This window comes from Mya arenaria, chromosome 4 (genome assembly GCF_026914265.1).
Source record: "Mya arenaria isolate MELC-2E11 chromosome 4, ASM2691426v1".
Classification (NCBI taxonomy): Eukaryota; Metazoa; Mollusca; class Bivalvia; order Myida; family Myidae; genus Mya; species Mya arenaria.
Genome location: NC_069125.1, coordinates 28,989,332 through 29,010,452, shown reverse-complemented (window position 1 = coordinate 29,010,452; position 21,121 = coordinate 28,989,332). Strand labels below are relative to the sequence as shown.

The 21,121-nt window shown below is 33.9% G+C and overlaps 1 protein-coding gene across 3 annotated transcripts; it reads left to right on the top strand.

Annotated features, from left to right (window-relative positions):
• The first annotated feature begins 331 nt into the window (after positions 1–331).
• LOC128231777 (uncharacterized) lies at positions 332–8,718 on the top strand. 3 transcript variants are annotated; one of them, XM_052944961.1, is made up of 7 exons: positions 332–407; positions 1,484–1,543; positions 2,252–3,259; positions 3,620–3,691; positions 3,960–4,094; positions 4,499–4,688; positions 5,834–8,718. In XM_052944961.1, exons 2-7 carry the CDS (start codon positions 1,510–1,512, stop codon positions 5,961–5,963), a joined length of 1,569 nt encoding a protein of 522 aa, XP_052800921.1. In that variant the 5' UTR covers positions 332–407; positions 1,484–1,509; the 3' UTR covers positions 5,964–8,718. The 3 variants fall into 3 exon arrangements, with proteins under 3 accessions (XP_052800921.1, XP_052800920.1, XP_052800922.1); XM_052944960.1 differs by lacking the exon at positions 332–407 and adding an exon at positions 488–533; XM_052944962.1 differs by lacking the exons at positions 332–407; positions 1,484–1,543 and adding an exon at positions 636–1,443.
• Positions 8,719–21,121: the final 12,403 nt, after the last annotated feature.

Here is a 21,121-nt window from a genome sequence, read left to right as displayed (position 1 = left end):
TTTTCTGAGATATTTTTGTGTTTTATAATGAATAATCAAAAATAAATAAAATGGATTAACAACTTACTGCTAGAACAGTTCACACTTTCTACAACTTCAATGCAATTGCTTCCCCCAAATTAAAGCATTTTCTTTTCTGAGTTGCACGAGTCGCAAGAGCGAATTGAGTTATTCGCAATTTATGTCTTAAATACCTCAGTTGTAAACATAATGTAATATGCGTCTATGATTGTATACAATGGTTGTCAATCAATATAAAAAGTCATGCGCGTCGCTACTATATCTTAGGGGGGAAGTCCCTCTTAATACCTAAAATAGATCCTCGGGCTATGTAATCACTGGGCAAACCAGCCATTTTACCACTTGTTTATTATCTGCTGCGGCAGACACAGACGACATTAACTTTTGTAAGTTTAAAACTGCTAAAAAGGAAATAATTTTTAAATATTCATATAAAACAATAATGTTTGCATTTATTTTGATCGAGCTTAAATAATACAATGCAATTTGCAAATGGAATTTTAATTTTACAAGTAATTAATGCGATTGTTATGGCTTTATTTAATACTGCAACGACGAAATTAATTGCACCTTGCTTTAACTTAGATAACCGTTCTTTTAAGTTTTAAATCCGGTTCTTTTTCGTTTTAAAGAGAATTTAAACTGATATTGAAGGATAGTATTTGATTTTGCAAGTTTTTATAGCGTCGTCTGCAAATTGTGCACTTTGTGTTGACGCGTACTTTTGGGAAGTAGTTTAAATAATAGTACGCTGTTACAAAATTACACAACTGAATAATAGCGGGTATTTTGCATTACCCATTAGGTAATTTTTACTCAATATATTGCATACTTTTTATAGATTTATAACCTAGTTATCTGTAACATATAAAGGCGTATAGTATTAAGAAACTTGCAATTTCCTAAATGCTATATTTATTTTATCTGGTTTTTCAATCTGTATTATGAAGGAAGCTTAGAATACAATAGTGTAGCTTTTGTCTTTTTTGTGAATAGCAATCAAGTTTATCTACTTATTTAAGAACAAAGAAATGGGGTTGGATGGAGATTTAGCTTAGAAATTTGGTTGGTTAACTTGATCTTAGTATCGTATTGTCTTAAAATCTGTACATGCGCATTTGAAAAGCATTTTAAAACTTTAAAGCTTTCTAGATGTCTTGTGAAGAGGAAAGACACTCGTGACGATCTATTGTCAGAGTACTTGTTAAATTAACACTATATCCGTTTGGACAATTACACAAGATAAAATCAACTTGTGTACATTCAATGACACTTTGAAAACACTTTTGCAAGAGAAATTCTCAATATTAAAGTGATAATTATAAAGAAAGAATCTTTAGTCAGTGGCAATCTTTTCTCGGAATAAGTGTAACCTTAGTTTAAAGTCAACATTAGTGACAGAAGGGAGATCTTCACAAATAGGTAGGTATCTTTTTATTTATATATATCCTTTTTCTTTCAGATAAAAGTTGACGGTTCTTATCCTCAATGGAAAACGAAAACACATTGGAAGACGTTCTAGGTATAAAAAAACATATAATACTTTCCTGTTGTACACGGACCGAATGCTTCGCTATCATTATTATCATTATCTGGGATAAGTTTATTTCAACATGCGTGAAATGATAGCGTTTATTGACAAAATAATGTTTTGGGGTAGTTCTTTATCTTATTAAATGACATGTTTTAAATAAGCACGCTTCTGACGCTTTCAAAGTCTCGAAGCATTTGCGTCTTCGGAAAAAAATCATCAACTGTGCGTGTGTTTTCTTGAAATACGTGACTGAGTTCATATTTGCTCACCGTTTGTATCACGTCCCAAATACAAACGAAAAGGGTTCGTTTGTCAATCTGTTTTTTAATATAACGTTGTGAATTTAGTTTTACTGTTTAGCCAGCACAGTTTGGTATTTTATATTAGAATGAAACTATAGAAGAACATGCAAACTTAAGTTTTTATCATTATTATCCAGTTTGTTTTGGTATAAAGAGTTTATTTTAATACAAACCAATTTAGTAATACCAATGCGTTATGATTAACAAGCAGTCCGACTTTAACGTTTGCTCTTTATGTTAATGATTTTAAAAGTCGGCCGGTTCTAAATTGACTTCGGTATTCAGATGTATGCTTCGTTTATTTATATAGATTCAATATGTCGAGCGATTGTGTTTTACTGATAATTTAGCCAAGTTTTAAAACGAAATGTATTTTTATAATTGTACTTTACAGAAATGGAGGACGAATTAGGCCTTAGCAAGACGTCAGAGTGGCAAAGCGATAGTAGCTTCGAAGAGGAGACGATGACAACGAAAGAAGAGGTAAGACTTCGGGAGAGAATGCCAAGTCCTCCTGAGGCTTTTACAGCTGGGTATGTAGGAGTTCCGGAGAGAATGGCAAGTCCCCCAGATCCTTACACAGCAAATATATATGTTAGAGATCCGGAGAGAATAGCAAGTCCTCAAGACCCATACACAGCAGAATATGTGAGAGATCCGGAGAGAATAGCAAGTCCTCAAGACCCATACACAGCAGAATATGTTAGAGATCCGGAGAGAATTGCAAGTCCTCAAGACCCATACACAGCAGAATATGTTAGAGTTCCGGAGAGAATAGCAAGTCCTCAAGACCCATACACAGCAGAATATGTTAGAGATCCGGAGAGAATTGCAAGTCCTCAAGATCCTTACACAGCAGGATATGAACTAATTCGAGAGAGACTACCAAGTCCACGAGACGCTTATACAGCAGAACAAATTAATTCCGGTCTGAACTCTTTCTCACCTGAACACTCTCCAAATGCACATGCTTACATGATTTCTAATCACATTCCAAAGCGAGAAAGCTTCCAAGAGGCCATGATTGCGGCTTCGACAGAACACTTGCGGGTTGATCACGCAACAATGTCGCAAATCCCTTGCCTTAGGAGTCCGACGGGTTGTTACGGAAACTACAGCGACAATGGCATAAGTTCCGACGACAGTTCTCCCGAGGGTTCTGAACTCTACGAGCTTCAAAATGCTCACTGTCAAAACACAGGCGAGTTCATTCCGTGCAATGACAGTAATAACAATACAACAACATCGGAGGCGTTCCAGAATTACACGTACCAGGCACCATATGCTGATCCCGCTCAGATCACCAATCCGTATTACGGTCGTTGCATTCCCGAGGATTACCAAGAAAATGTCGCTCATCCACAGCCCTATCAGTATATGGAGTACGACAGCGATAGCAGCGGTAAGAGTTTCATATTATTCTCCGTTGTCTTGATCAACCGTTTTATTGTACACATCGTTCACGCTTATCAATAGTCTCTATTATGTTACTTAAAGACGCTTTGAAGCCGTTGGTTTCTGGTATTTATAAAGGCGCACTCTTAGGACTGAGTAATCCTTGAAGATCCTTCGAGTAAAATAGATGCTCCGAACAAAATAAATAGTTTCTGTCTTTTTTGTTGACTTTTGAGGAATATTTCGAGAGTTTTAAGCGTTTCTTGTCGTCTTAAGATTCATTACAGAACCATTGATATAATCCAGTAAGATATTTGACCTTGCAATAATGATAAAGGTACTTTAAAGGCATACTATTTTATTCCAGTTGAAGTGCCGATAGATGCTGCCAAACGTTCCACCGACCATTACGTTTTCAGTACTAAATCAGTCTTTGAAGGTAATCACCTGTTACATATTTTGTAAATGACTTGGCGTGGAAAATTATGTTTTAATACAAAATAGGACAAACAACTCATTTGATATTTAAAAACAATCTTATAACGGAGTATAATTTTAGTCACGCACCAGAATCGTTATTCATGATGCAACGGTTTTCGTTTGCCATATTGGCACTTCGTCATGAGTTGAATGAACTTTTAGAATACCAATAAAATGTACATTATATTGCAATTTTAACTCAAAGACTTGTATATTTGACCTTCAAGGGTACAACATTCCGAAAATTGAAGACCTAGATTCTGGAAAGTCGTTTTCAAAACGTGGCCGACCGCCAACGTTCCTTAAGCTTGGTCACAGAGACATGGGCGTAAGGGTGGATAGAACCGGCTGTAAACCTCGAGGTACTGGGACGTCTGCTTTTATTATTTTTTTTTCAACAAAGTAAATCAAGCCCGATATTGTCGAAGCTTGTCGAAGGTTTTTTCTAATGTCTTTATTTGTATTTAGATCATAGTCCTTTTATTTCGTCACCAAAATCAGTGATGGCGCTTCCTATTAATCACAGTTTTGTTTTCTTCTTTATTTTAAAAGATGAATTTTATGATGCGGCATTCGATATGTTAGGCAAAGATTAAACAAACCTAATTCGATCGAATACTAGATGTAACATATAACATCCTAGATGCTAAACACTTATGTTTGTCTTCTTATGATCCTGTTTGTTTAAATATTGTACGAAAATGATTCTAGACGAAAAAGCATTACATGTTTACATTTGTCTAGTTTGGCTTTCTAACGTCTTCAGGTGGCGCAAAGAATATCCTCCTTTGGAAGTTTCTGCTTGAAGAGCTTCAACATTCCAAAACACATATTAGATGGGAAAACGAAGACGAGGGCACATTCAAATTCGTGGACACGACAGAGACAAGCCGGCGCTGGGGCGAAAAGAAGAAGAAGACGGATATGAACTTTGAAAAACTCAGCAGAGGAATACGGTAAGATAGCCATGTTTTCGCATTTGGAGCACCTTAGGCATTTTCATTCGAAAACAACCTCAGATGTATGGACGAATAAGAATTTCAGAATTCCTTATAATGCGCTAGGCTGCAAGAAGTAATTTTAATTAAGCACTTAAGCCCGAAGACTTTTCTCTTAGGAATCTCTATGATGTATTCAATGACAGACTTCACTGGGAACCAATCTGAGCTAAGTAATAAAAATACCCGTTAAAACACTGCAAATAATGATAATTATCATAGTTATACTAATGCACCAATACCCGAGGCTCGTGGTCTGGTGGAGATGGTCGAGGTGTTCTACTTGGTTATTTAGCTGGCATGAACATGTCTTATACGGGTATTTGTCAATCAATGGAAACTGTAAGGACAGGCCTGGTAGAAAAACATCGAGCGAATATCCCGTTTAGAGGCACAACATTAAGCCACTAAAAGAGATACACACAACGCCACAAAACAAACAAGAAAGACGAACAGCACATACATCAATAAATCTTTTTTAATAAATGCTGGGGTCACCGCCTTGTAAAAGTCTGCGAAACAAAAGTTCACTCGGGGTTTGAACTACTCTATGACCCACCTGTATTAATAAATGCTGAGGTAACCGCCTCACCATCTTTCAGCTATTCTAAAATGTGTTATTATTACATTTTTTATATGTTAGAAAAAAATAGTTTGTATAATTTTAGTGTATCTTTCCAATACCGATGTTATCAAAGCTCAAACTATTCGCGATCCAAATTTACTTTTAAAAAATAAATATATACATACAAATTATTTTTGACGCTGCAGTATCTAAAATATTTCAGAAAATTATCATTTACATTTTAATAATCATCCAACAGAAAGAGAACGTCTGAAAAGAAAAAAAGCAATGTCAAATTTTATTATTTATTCTAGGTTTCAGTCTTTTTTTGAAGAATTTGTCGTGAAAATAAAAAAAAACATATAAAAGGGAAGCGAACAATAGCTTTTCTTTTTAAACTTCTACGTATTGCGACACAATCTTTGCTTTTATATTTACGTTACATTTTCGTGGGTTGAAATTTTATGTGAACATTTCCATCTACAAGTGAATGTATTATATATGCATGCAATTCCAAGATAATTTTTTATTGTTTCAGACACTATTATCGCGATGGACTGATGTCTCGTAAAGACGGAATCCGCCTTGTGTACAAATTCCACTGGGACCGAGTTCCTGTTGCCTACCGCCCAATTCGGCTTAGGCGTACCCCCTGCTACTCCATGTAAAGCCTTTATCCATCCCACTACGCTCATTGCATTCATCGACGTCAGGACAGCCCAGTCGCAACAAAAACATTCGTCCGCTATTTGCACATACTATTCTTGCAAACCCATGTAAAGAATGACTTTGTTCCAATAAACAAAAATGCTCCGGGCCGTAGCATCGCGATCCGCGGTCGAAATCAAGACAATGTTGTTTTGCGATGTCATTGTTGTTCACTTTACCGTCGGCAAAACTTTCCTGTTCACCAGTAATCAAAGTCCACAGACTTCATTTCTTTCACCAAGGAAAGCTCTACCTCCCGTATTCACATCAAAGACTACAACGCCATTCCTGGCCATCATATCCATAAGGAACGAATAGTCCCTTCAGTGTCTCGAACAACACATCGTTAGCCGCAAGCAGAGTTAGCCAATACCGGCTGTTGTATAACGTGTTGTTATTTTTTTATCGCTCTTATTGGACCGATTGTTCAGAACTTCGTTAAAGTAAAGAGCAATGCTAACGGCATTTGTATTTATTTTAAAAAATGAACTAGTTAATGATGGGCTCGTGCATTTAAATAAAACAAGTCTTGACAGATGTACAGAAGATCTCACAATTGACCGTGAGAGACTCAGAGCAAACCATTTTTATTACAACGGTGACGCTAACAACGTTATTTACTTCAACAGTTTTCTGAACAATCGATTTCCAATTGCATGTGTTGATGGTTGAAAATTGCTTTTATGAAAATTGTATATTTTAATCTTAATTTAATGCATGTATATAGTTATGTTCACCGATGAATAGATGAATCGGTATACGTGGCAATTTTTCGGACGATTATAAGCTAACTTTTTGCGTTAGACCGTTGAAATTGTTTAAATTTGCCAAACATGTATTTTACCTATTTTGTATATTATTGCATTAATATTATGTCGTTATAAATGTGACTTATACGTCGCTTGCATAGATAAATATTTATTTGTTTGTTAGTTGAATTTTTGAATTTTGAGATTGGAAAATGTGTACTTAGCACAAACTGCAAATTGAAAAGATGTTAGTAGCTTGCTCCAGTATCACAAACATACTCAAGTGAAATCTCAACCTCAATCTGAACTCATTTTACCGCATAACATCAAAAACTATTAACAACCGAATTTGTTTTGCACTTTGTAAAGGTGTATTCTCGCATAGACTATTAACATACCAAAGAAAAATATTTCTTCAACAAAACAGTCATGTTAGTGAGTTCAATTCTTAACCATTATTCAAGTACAGTTTCTGCCCTGGAATTAGTTTTCTTTAAAGTCTTGACACAAGGGTTCGACCAATACATTCCATTGGTAAATCCTTTTTCAAAACAAGAGTGAAAACATATCAGGTCTTGAGTCTTACCATGCTTTTTTTGTGGAGAAGGATTTAAGATTGAGATTGAGATTTGAGTGTTTTCCTGATACTGGCGCCAGGACTTTAAACAGATATTTGTATATTGCACTGTACAATTGTTGTTTGTTATTCCTTTGAAATTATATATGTGTTCAAATTTTATTTTATTTATTGTTGTTGACTTGCCAATAACCAACGTACAATAATTAATTCATCTGGATTATGAAATTCGATTGTCTTTTACCTTTTAGAAAAGGGATTCATCTCAGTGTAAATATGTCCACATGTTTGGAGTTTGAGTATTTGTTTTGATTGTCAATATATGTTACTTTTTGAAAATTCTTGTTATTGTTTTCATATTTTTGCATCATTGTTAAAATATTGTTTTAAACTAATTAGACTTGGTGCTAGGTTTCAATTTTGTCTCGTTCTAATCTTTTAAAGATGATAATTATATCAAAGTTATTTGACCTCGGACATTTCTTTTATTCTCTATTAGGAAGTAGATCTCTCGAATGACAAGGTGTCTATCATTTCATCTGCGAGAGTCTTTCACATTGTGCAAGTACATTCCATGTTTCTTCTACTGTAAGTTATTAGTTTTTGTCACAAGTGATGCTAAGTATCATATTTTACGTAAACAAGTTGACAAAAATATTTATTTCATTTTTATAATTATCTTTCCAAGACATCGGCCGGGATTACAAAACCCTTTTCGCGAGCTCTGAACAATGGAAATGAACTTCTGACCCAGAAACATACCTTTTTTTTTACATATATACAAATTTATTTATGTTTTTGAACCTTGCCTGCGTTTTTATTTTTTTGAGTTTGCACAAACTTGTTTAGTTTTTTTTCTTATTCATATTCATTTTACGAACTTAATTATTTTCATAACATAAATAAATAGACAAATCTTCTTTCAGAAAACTGGTAAAAGAGGTAAAGTACATGTAAACAAATGATCTGCAAGAAAATAAAAAAAGGAAAACAAAATATCTAAATCCCTCTTAATGACCTTTCTGATTTTTGTCAGCAGGTTCCGCCACAAAAATAGCGCCGCAAAGGCTACCACAACCATTTCTCTTCAAATAATTGTAAATATATAGCATTTTATGTGTTTTTTTCAGGATTTGTTAGCATTAACACCGTTAATTGCATAAAAAGTTTCGAGAATTTTTACACTTACATTGTTAATTGTTTTATATTAAATCAAGGTCGGACTAAATGCAATAACCATTTTGTAAATGCAATTTACTACTACCAAATTTGTGTTCGTTTGTAAATACATGTTTAACAATAGTCATACGTGACTTTAAATTGTTTTGTTCATAATATTATATGAGAGTGTTTCTATTTTTATATTGAAAATAAATTAAATAAACTTAAGTACGTTCTTTGTTCATATATGATGATGATGATGATGATCATGACGATGATCATGATGATGATTAAAAATGATAATAATTGAATACTGATTAATGTAATGCTGCGGCTGCTGCTGATAATGATGCTAAATTGAGGAAGATGAAAAGTTAGCGTATTTTAGCGTATTTGTCATTGGTCAATCAAAACAATATTTTAAAGAAAGGAATACATGTTTTCAGGGAAGTTTAATTTGCGGTAATTCTACATAAAACTCAAATGACATCTTATATCACCTGAAAGTACATGTATATAGAAATAACCATCAACTGAAAGAGAATTAATCATGGTTGCGGTAAAAGTCATTGGAGGAAGGTATTCTATTCGTCCGACAGTTTATCTACAGTCCGTTCTTGCGTTTCCGTTTTTTTTTCTGACGTTTACTTGAACATCTTCACATTTGTTTGTTATACGCGTGAAATTACATCAACGCAGAGTTACCACTATTTTATTATGTTTGAAGTATTATTGGCAATTTCGGCAATACGTAAGCCTTTGACCATGACTCTGAACATGTGAAATCAAATAAAGACAAATTGCAAAGGTGACAACAAAAAGATACTTTTGACAATTGCATATATACAAACAAAAATATTTCATGAGTTCCTTCATAAAGGCCCTAGATGCAACTGCATCAATGCTGACGTAAAGTCCTAACATTGCAAATATATTTAGACGAACACCTTATATTATTATTATATGTTGAAGACATTATAAACATTAATGTAGACAAACTATTCCATATTGTATTTTAGAGGTAAATCACTATTTACTATACATTTGTTTTGCTCTGGCATTGAGATGAGGTTTCGGGGAAGGCTGTTGCGTTACTGATGGTTAGGGCAATTCAATACAATTCTGTACATGACATGTACATATGGATTGAACTGCTTGCTTGTTAAAAGTAAGTTTTATTTTGGGTTTTCTAAACGATCAAGTTGAAAGGCAGGGACAGCCCGGTGCAGACTTATAATTTGGAAGAATGTTTTCAGCCTATGGACGTTCTGTAGTTTGACCAGTGGTTTCAGATTTCGAGCTATACAATTGCCGCGTGTGGATGATCAAAACAAAAGTGGCCATAAGACAGAGAGATGCTGATATAATAATAATAATAATAATAATAATAATAATAATAATAATAATAATAATAATAATAATAATTATAATAATGATAATAATAATAATAATAATAATAATAATAATAATAATAATAATAATAATAATAATAATAATAATAATAATAATATAGTATAACACCGTGCACAATAGCCACTTGCAGGTTTTTTTATTATGCCTAAAGGAGTGACCAAAGTCTACACAAACTTCATATTTCATTTGTTGGATTTATCGCACCTTTTTTCCAGAAACAACGCAAGCCCATGTTATAATATGTCTCGGGCAGCTTTCTAAAGGCCGAAACTGTTATAAACTTTGAGTACTTCATTGGGTATTTCCTTCAAATTACACTTAGAATGCAAACTAAAGTGATAACTGTTCATGACTCTCATTCTAAATATTTTTATTTAGTAACTAGAATGGAAGAAATGCCTTCGCATTCGTCCGCTTCTGTTTTTGAACGAAATGGTAACAAGTGTATTTTAATTTCATTTCGCTCTCTAGCTCGAATTTATCTCGGCAAAATCCCGTCGAACAAAACACGAAATTAAAAATATGGCGACACACTCAAGCTTTAATCTATATATAATTTTATAAATAAATTAAATTTATACATAATCGATTTAACAATGAAATTTCCTTTGCGAACAATATAATGTTTCAATTCTATTTCCTGAAAACAAATAAGATTTTGTTTCAGATGCGATTTTATGCAAATTATTCGAACAATATCAGGGTTTTCTTCAATTATCATTTCATATTCAAAGTTATTATGTTAGCTAAGTTCACTCTTTAATTTACAATTTATACGATTTTTGCTATGTTGGTGTGTGCGCAAATGCAACTGAAAACGCATGTTTTGCGCGTTCGTATACACGTTAATCCTATTTTTTACAATATTGAAAGTATATATATGTATATGATTGGTATATGTTTTCAATGGCACAGTGACATAGTCATATTCAAATTTAGAACAAGCACTTTCTTAAATGTAAAGATGCCATCTGACCGCTTCACCTTAATTCTTCCACACTTAATATTTGAAATTCAGAATTCTAACTTAATCGAGCAAAATAAATGTATGAAAATGTGAACGTTAAGAGATGATATTCTAACTAATTATCATTGTATAAAAATATCAATTATGTTTTAATTAATTTGATATTAAGAATATTTATTCATTTTTGTAAGTTTTAAGTGCTATGATCTACGTTAATATTAGTATCGACCGTGTTCAAATATGAACTATAATTTTAAGCCAAAATCAGTATTGATGCGATTTAAAATGAATTACAACAGTGCAAATAAGATGAGGACATGCTGACATTAGAATAATTGTTTCATTTTTTATCACTTAAAATGAACACCTGATAAAAAATAGAACATGAAAGGTTTGTTGCACGTAAGAATACTATTGCACAGCGACTGATATATTGCATAAACTTGATTGGATAATACTGTTTAATACTAGTCCAATCATACAAGCTTCGGGAAATTATATCTAATAGCTAATATTTTGATTGGACAAATTTTGGAAACTTTAAATTCCTGCTTCCTGAATTTTGTTTTAATATCAAACAAAAAACTAATCTTTTGATAAAGATGTTGTTATCAGAAAATCGCGAACTCCACCGAAAGAAGCGGTTTTTGAAAAGAATTGATAAATAATAGCATGTCATAAATCTGATCCCGACATTGAACCGTTCTCAATACACGCGAAAATATAGTGTATTGAAAAGGTACATAAATAAAAATGCGCGTGCATTCATTTTATTCAAATTAAGGCTGTAAAGATATTTGTAAGACGAGACTCATCTCATTGAAAATTAAGTCAGCTGAAGCTTAAAGCACTTAGCTGCAACGGGTTATTAAAATGGTAGCTTTTGGAAAACCATAATTAATAGTCGAGTCGAGTACAAAAACGTATGTTAACACTGAGTTGTAGAAACTCAATCTAAGAACTACATGTAATAAACAATATTCGTTAAAGGAGTTCGTGTCGGTCTAATAGTTTGTAAATATAACAATAATAATGTACCTTTTTATACAATTATAATTATAATCATGGATCCTATTTCAATAAAGGTCGTAAGGCTTAAGAATTCCAGGTGTTACCTCGTTTTTGGCGTGGACTGCGTTTCAATAAAGATACAGAAATGACATGTATCCGTAACTTCTCAGTATTCCTGAGCACTCTTAAGAAGCGTAAGGTTAACGACTTGAAACGGGACCCTGTCGCTGCTAAGGTACAAGGACCTCCCTTTTCCGTGTTTTGAAGCTTTGATGGGACTAGACATCAGATGGTTCCAAAATCGGCAAATACAGTATTTCCTCAAAACAAGCCTAGAATTATCAATGCTAGCCTGTATTAGGCCGATAACAAATCATTTTACAAGATTAAAAGAGAATACACGCAATAACCATGTCCAAGTTTAAAAATAGCGCATAATGTTTTCCTTGTTTCAATAAGCGCGGAATGTTTTTTTCCGAACACATTGCAAGTCATTCGATCGTTTCACATATTAATTGTGCATAAGCATTTTGGCAGCTTGTTCAAAAGTTTCTAACGCTCAAGTTCATAACCGATGCTGATCTGTAGGGCTATGTGTTGACGTTGTTTCGCAGCAGTTTTCCGCTTTCTTCCAATGTCAGTTCTCCTGGGAAGCCATGAAGTGTAAATCTTTAGCATGTGAATATCACGTGATGATTACAGATAAATACACCGATGTTTTTTTTTTTTTAAACTTCCTAGATTTTTTTCGGGTAGACAGCCCCAGTCAATTTCGAATTAGAAAATGCGCAAAAAGATGCATGTGTCGAAAGTGATGTGATACATCAGTTAGTAAGAAATAAGGCGTTGTACACAACGATATCAATTTTATGAAAGATTTTGACTATTTTTTGTTCTTGCAATGGTATCATCTTGTGTCTAGTCCCTTTACAGAAACACACTTTTATACTCAAAATAAGTAAAATAATGTTTAATATATACATATACAACTCAAATTTTCTCATTGATCCTTTTTAAAAAGAAACCCAAACAAATGGACTTGGTAACCTTGTATAAGTATCGCCAGTCCATACCATCTACAACATCGGTATCGATGGCACCATTTAAAAAGCCGAACCTACATTTTTTGCTATTTCGGGGTTTTCATCTTTTTATTAACATATTTTAGTTTGCCACCTTTTCTGAAAACACCGGACTTAACAGCCAATAGAAATTGAGTTTACTGGTCAGAAGAAGTTGCAGAAAAACCCGAACCTACATGTCATTGTATATGACATTTTATATTGTTTTTTGTATCTTCCGAAAAAGTGCAAAAATGTAAGTTCGGCATTTTTAAATGGTGCCATCGATATGAAGATTTGTTAGAAGTAGCCGTGGGTGATCCTTGGCGTCGTTAGGTCCTGAAAGTCGAAAAAGGTGTCATGATATTGACAATTTGAAGGAGTACAAATTTACCACGCGACAGTCAAGAAACCTTTTCGACTTTCAAGGCTTAATGATACAATTCACAGCAGCAAAAATACCGAATTAAAGGTTTAAGTTATGCGCATTCCGTGCACAGAATATTTTTAAAGATAATTAAAGAATATCTAATAAAACATGTTTCTTCTCTAATTTGAATTACACCTGCTCCTTTACATTCGTTAATTCTACGGCCCTCTTCTCCGTTGTGACTTATGCCACGACATGACCGCTGTTAAGGAAGCATCGAATGGATGCTGCTTGGCTTAATACGATCCTCTGTCGTTATATTTTCTCATAAACTGTTGCAAATCACTGTCCATTACTATCATGTTTCATGGCTAAATGAATAATACCGATGTTCATTCAAACTTAAAGTTTGAAGCATTACGTATGGAACCAAAATACTGTGCCGGGAAAGCACGAAACATGTTGGTTACACTTCGAAATTGTTTCGACAATTTACGGCAATTAACAATATGTCGATGAGTTTAGGCGAGATCATCTAACAAAAACACAATAGCAAAATTTCCTAACAGCAAGGTTATGTTCTCCTGAAACTTTTGAAAGAAATCTGCGTATAATTAATATACTCGTGTGGGAAATTACCATCTCAACTAATACTATAATGTTTACATTCGCATGTAAATCTATATCTGAATTCGATTTTTCTCCTTTTAACGACAAAAAGTGTTGGCATTGTGCGAGTGAAAGAGTTTTAACACAAAGTTTATCACGTACTTATATGGAAGTCATACAGACTGTGGCAGACATATTCTTTCTTACACTTTCAAAATTACCTTCGAGTAAAGCCGTCGAATATAGTCGTATAACTATGGGAACCTTCCATAACAGGTTGGCCTGTACACATTGACTTCAGTATGGTTTATTCTTCCAGGTCTGGACCTCGTGTGGAATTTTGACCCGATTATTGTTGAAACACGTTGTTAAGGCGATTTGTTTGAAGCAGCGGAAGACAAGAAAACACTGCTCGATTACGCCGAGGTATTCGAAGACAACTTGATCGGAAGTTTCATCGCATGCGTTTGAAATATTTTGGAGTGCACAACAAAATACTTTGACGACAATGTTTTCAATATTAACCGGAACTCTTTCGACAAGTATTCCACATTATTACGGAAACTCAGAATTGTTTTCGATCAGGTACAAGCTAATACGGGTCAGACGAGTTTTCGAAAATAAAATAGTATAAATCAAAATTCGTTCGGAATGATCAGAATTTCCACAAGAAGTGGTTTAAATGATTAATGGTCAGATTTGACTTCCAGAAAGTCGTTCGCATACTCCATATTTGCTCGTAAAAACGTATATAACGCCTGCATGGCTTTACCTGTCTCATGTACTCTCCAAATAAATGTCGTAGTGAAATACAGACTATGTCGCAGCTCTTCTTGCGTCGTTCTTTATCGCAGCAATTTTTCGGCATTTGATTTTGGACAGCGAGAAAATGCAACATTAAAAATAGCATGTCGAACTCTGAACCAGAACCTCGTCGATGATTATGGTAAATGATTCTTAATTACTCGTTTAGCATATTGTAAGACATACAATATAGGTAAAGACAAAAAATGTAACTTATTTGTTCATCATTTTGACTTCTTTTTAACCTTTACCTTTGACATCGAGCAGACCGTATAATAGGCAGGTAGTTTTTTGCGACAAAACCGTTGGCAACAATCATTTTAAACAGTGATGGCGACGCGTCTTCAAACAACCTCATTTCGCCCCACACAGAATCAAAAGTACCACTTTGTGACTTGGGTAAAAAAAAACTTGTTTAAGATGTCATGTCTGACGAGCGTTTTGAATAATATTATTATTTTGGAGGCTGGTCTCAAACGAACACATAAGTGCAGAGGACTCGAAAGAATTTCCATCCTACCCGTGTTGTATGAGTCTTTCGTAAATAGATAGCTCCAAAGATAGATATATAGCTGATTTTACCATTATAATAATGACAAGTAAGAACAATTAATGAAATCACACCATGGGTAGCTCAAAACTACGATTACGAGTGAAACCCTTAAATTTAAGGACAAACTGGTCGAACGTTGTCTATTTAGTTCTAGTAAATATCCAAAGACTGAATATCATCAATAACGCCATTGGTAGAAGCTAATGCAATTTAAACACTTAAGGTAAATAACTAAGATTAATATTATGCTCACAGTGATCCACAAGTTCTCGGCTCGTTTCACTCTCAAACCAATATGCAATACTATGTACGGCGAACTGCGCTTACATGTATCGGTGGTCTCCCTTTACCCATTCATTTTGAATTTGAAATGGGATATCGAACATCTGTTCAACGATTTACCGAATGATTGATTGATTTAAATACTGATTAAGTACGTATACTGATAAGGTCTTTGGTCGAAAATCTAACAATTTAAAAATACAATGGAAACTATAACCCTTTGCCTGGACATCTGTGATTATAATAGGATAATTTGAACAAAATTGTCAAAGGACTTCAGGCAAACGCGCTGCTTAGACACTATCTCAAGCCAAGAACATTGATTCAGCCAAGGAGATTCCGGTGTCGTAAATACAGAGATGTCTATCAAGTTTTAAAACGAATAAGCCAAACGGTTACAGAGGAGTCGCTGAAAGGCAGCCAAACGCAAATGTTTCAATACAAAAATATACAAAATAGCGATACAATTCTTATACTGGGAATTTGATAACATTATCAGTCCTTCAAATGAAAGAGAAATGCAAAATAAAGCTACAAAAAAAATACACCTTTTTTGAAAATGTTGTACCCATACGGAATGCCAAATTCTATTTTCAGAATGGAAACGTCTACATTTACTATATGCACTCGTAACAAATACATCTGAGAATAAAGCACTTCGATCGTAGCCAGAAAATGAGAATCCCCATTTTTTAACTTGTTGTTTTGGTGGAATTTGACTTATTTCGAATTTGGTTTTAGTATTTTTGTGATACTTTATACCTTTTCGTCGCAAAGGTACTTTTTTACATTTTTCAAATGGAGTTGACTGCCTTTAAAGACAACGGACAACTGACGAAGACCGGCTGACAACAGTTCTTTAACATTAACATAGTAATAGATTCGTTTTAAAGCAAGCCATACTGAACCTTTTTGCCATGTATGTGAAGGAACTAATACTCAAGAAAATTGCTTTGTCTGTACCCAGTTCAATGAAAAAATATAATTTTAAAATACGCCAAGGACTACTTGTCACGCGAACAAAGCAAACGGTCATATGTCCAATGCCCAATATCATCTTTAAAAATATGGATATTAAGGAACTCTTACATGATAGATTAAAAAACTTGAATATGAAGATATGTGGGAACCTTTTACAAATGGATTTGATAAATGTGTATATGATCATGTACCGAAATCTAAACCAAACCAAGAATCAAAAACCAAACCATAGGCAATGTTATGTATTTGAAGAGACTTATACTGGAAAAAAAATGCTTAGTCAGATGATATTGCGATGTTCATTGTTAAAATAACAATCTTTTACGAAATCAGGTTAACAAAGTGCTTATGAAAGAAAATTGTGCCCAAGAAATAATGAAAAAATATCTCTCGGATTGAATTTGACCAAAGCAATTTTATGTAAAAAAACAACAACAAAACTCTAGGCAGCAAGAGTGTCCAATCTGAAAATACTCAATAATTGTCTTCAAATCAAAATAAAGCAAAACTATGAAATGATGATTTAGCACTGCGTTCACAAAAAAAACTTGAAAAACACCCCGGATGTAGAAATAAATCTAAGAAACCACATCTTGAATGATATAGATATAAGTGAAGACGACCTTCGTAAAGCCTTTCAGCGTCTGGTTCTTCTGAATCGATTGTTATGGACAATATACTCCCTCATCTGTTACAAAAACATGGCAAACATATTTACAAAATCAATCGTATTAAGGACGTCTATTTGTGATGGAACTTTACCAATAGCTTGTAAAGAAGCGAGAACTACTCCATGATTCAAAAGGTCATTAGAACAGAACAAAGTAATTAAACGGCCTGACTCTGTAAGTGTATGAAATCATTTACTAACTACTAACGTAATTATTGAACAAAACAATTTACTATCAGATGATCAGAATGGTGTTCAGGGTGTTCAGGGTGGTAGAGCATGTCAACTACAGCTATTACGTGTATTAAATGACTGGTGTGAGTTCATTGGTGATTAAGGGAGTTAGGATATAGTATATGTAGACATAACCAAAACATTCGACAGAGTTGCACACTTTCGACTGGTGATGGAATTGTGATTATACGACATATATGGGTCTGCGTCGTCTTGGTTGAAATACTTTCTAACCGGTAACCTGTGTGTGTCTGTAAACGGCCTTACCTCGACAATGAAAACAGTGGAGAGTGGCGTACCTCAGGGCAGTGTCAACGGTCCTAAAATAGTGATCATATATGTGAATGATATTCCAGACATTGTCAGCTGTGCGGTTACAAATTTTGCTGAAGAAAAAAGATGATTTAACATCACATTCCGCTGTTCTAAAGAAGACCAAGAACATTTGTCCAAATGGGCTGTAGATTGGAACCTGTCTTTCAATGCCAAAATGTGCATAGCTATACACTATGAACACAATCATCCTGAAATTCATACCCCATGAGAGAAGAGAATTTTTAAATATTGTTGAAAATGTGTTCTAGGGGTTGTAATTAAGAAGGACATGTAATGCAACAACCATATATCTATACAAAATAACAAAGACAATATGATTCTGTCAATAATAAAAAATTCCTTCAGTTTTATGAGCAAGTATATTTTTGAGAGATTATATACTGCAATTGTACGACCACATATGGTAATTTGCTAATGTCGTTTGTTAACCTTACTTGACCAAACATTTAATCTCTATTGAACTACTACAGAGGCCTTTGGTGTCCTTACAACAGAACCCGAAAAGATTCTACAGGTATGACAGAACTATGCATTCGCTGTGGATACTAGATGCGTTGAAAACACACATTACATACGAAAATTACAATATGAAATCCATTTGAAAGTTCCACTACAAAGGAACAAAATGAACATATAAAAATTACTATACATTTAATGAATATGGAAAAAATACAATACAAAAAGCTGAGGGTATGGGCGTAAAAAGGAAGGTATTTTCACATATTAAGTCCTTGTAGACAATCTGTTTTGGAGATAAAAAAAAGAGCAAATACTATTTTTCTACTTGTTCGATGGATACATAATCTTATTCACGTGTAATAGGGTCAGATATCATCAAATTTAATTTCATTTTTGAACACGATGTTTTTTTCATTGATACAATATCATCTACAGTTCAGATAAGAGTTCTAATTGTATTAGTTATTGAAATAAATATACTCTGTTTCACCGCAAAGCGTTAGCATTGCTATTGAAAATTAGCCGATTTTAGGCTTTGATTTAAAAAAAAAAATCAGCTGAGTATGAACTAGTTGCGAATTGTTGCTTGTTTGTATAAGTAAGTAAAAACAGTCTCAATAAAAAATCGTTGGCACAAAACATCTTTGAACGAGTCCCTTTAAAGCAAATAGCAAGATGTTGTCTTTGTGAGCAATGTTAGGTGATACCTACGTCATTCCATTCGACATCAGCCGATAAATAGCGTGATTAAGGCGATAGGCAGTCGAGGCGTGTATCAAACTATAAAAGCACAAACTGTTTTGGTTGTTAAATTTTGTGGGCAATTAGTTTACAATTTCACGACGCGTACACTTACTTAGTGATCTACTTTGTATTGAGGTGGTGTAAAATGTGTTTAAAGTCTTGTTTGTGATAACACTTTAAAACATATCAGACGAAGTAAGTGTATTGCATTGTAATGAGCAAGTAACCTACTCGTACTGCCCTTTTGCGGAGCGCGATTACTGCCCTTGTTTCCAATTAAGCCATTTTTTTCAAAAATGTTTTCAGAAAATCGATAGAGTTATAGGCAAATTAAGCCATTCTAGGTTCCACACGAAGTAAGTTTCAGTTTAAAATTGATAATTAAACATTGGATAAATAATTTCTTTAATCTGAAATTACATCTTTTCTGTGATTATAAATTTATAATGTCATGTACGTTTCTTTCTTGTACATTGCCTTTCATGTGTGCCTTGGAGTTGTTTTATATATATATAATTATGAACTGTGTTGTTTGTGGAGTTTTGTGCTGTTGTTCCATGTTTCTAGTTTGTATTCATGTTTTTTTTATTACTCTGACAGATTACAGTTATGCTAAAGGAGCTCTATTAGTAAAACATTTAGAATTTTGAAGGAATCTTGACAGATTGTGAGAACACAGGGGCAGGATGCGTTGTTTTTGACACACCACGCCCCCGCCCGTTTCTTTTCAAAACAACGCGACCTGCCCCTGTGGTGTGTACATGCATTTTACAAATTAGGCATTTTTGCTTTCAAATCACTAGATGTAGGAATACAGATTTAATAAGGCATTCATATGTATATAAAATGTGTAAGCAACGGGATAAACGAGATCAATGTTAATATTTATATGAAAAACTACAGAAACAAGCTCAGTAGTCAAAATTTTAAACATAAACCCCTTTAATGGCACAGGGTAAACCCTTAAACCTGAAATATTTGATGATATGAAATCGACCCCATGTTTCTGCCATTTTGGCCGCTATCAGGTTGTCATGCAATACGAAAATATCGGAAATTATATCTAAATAAATATATTAATGATGTAATGGAAAAGGTTCGATTGGAAAATATAGGCATCCGGGGGCCATTTCATCAAGAATAATATGGGCGATTTTCAAGTGCTAAATCCTTTCTAGGTACGAAATTGCATCCAGAAATGATGAAACGGCGCACTGAATGACCATGTACACCTTGTTTTAAGATTATGATTTCTGTTTGTTATCTAAATCTTGAATGTTTTAATTTTAGTTTTGTTTTCATTTTTTGTTCAAGCTTTCCACCTACCCAGATCATGGGAGTTTGGAATAAAGAATAAAGCAAACACACGTGACGGTAAGTAAGTTACTTTCCCAGGCGCATCAGAAGGTTATGAACTTTAGTGCCACGGTCATTGGTTCGTTTCGGTAAACAGATGCTGAAAAGGAAGTGTGTCCATTTATTGAAGTCGTTTGGAGTGTAAACTTATTTAGTTAACAATGTAGATTTCAAACCAGTAAATGTACATTAAAGTGACACTCTTATTCAAAATCAATACATACACATGTATAAGAAACAAACATTTTGAATGATAAATCTTTAACTACTTACTAGATATTGCGTTTATGGAAAATATTAGTTACTGATAACAAGATTGTAACCGAGTATTTAAAAGCTGAAAAGACAATAATATTAAATGATTGGTAGGTGCGAAACGATTTACTGTGATCTACTATCGTCTCATAAGTTAGAAATGCGTGTTTTCTGCACCATTCTTTCAAATTAAACTCGGCATCCTTTATAAGAACCATTGTTTTTCGACATTTATTCATCCTTTTTGGTATTTTAAAACAATTGTATAAATTGTAATAAGTCTTATTTGGGGGTAAGAGGACATCTTTAAGAGAAATTCCCCTGTCATCTCTGTCGTAGGCGCCTGTAGATACGAAAGTTTTTGTCGACTTCCGCTCGTATACCATCGGGTACGTCATTACTAAATTCCAAGTGCCCGGATGTGGTCCAGGGTGTACTTTTTATATTTAAATTGAAAATGTTTCTTTAGGTTTATATTATGTTCAAGTCTGAGTATTGCAAATTATTAATTGTTGTTATACCCTGA

What these genes read in the sequence shown, in the direction of transcription:
- LOC128231777 (XM_052944961.1), top strand. Translation starts at nt 1,510, where the DNA reads ATGGAAAACGAAAACACATTGGAAGACGTTCTAG. An exon ending in GTACGACAGCGATAGCAGCG is followed by an intron (nt 3,260 to 3,619) that starts GTAAGAGTTTCA and finishes ATTTTATTCCAG; the next exon opens with TTGAAGTGCCGATAGATGCT. An exon ending in TACTAAATCAGTCTTTGAAG is followed by an intron (nt 3,692 to 3,959) that starts GTAATCACCTGT and finishes TTGACCTTCAAG; the next exon opens with GGTACAACATTCCGAAAATT.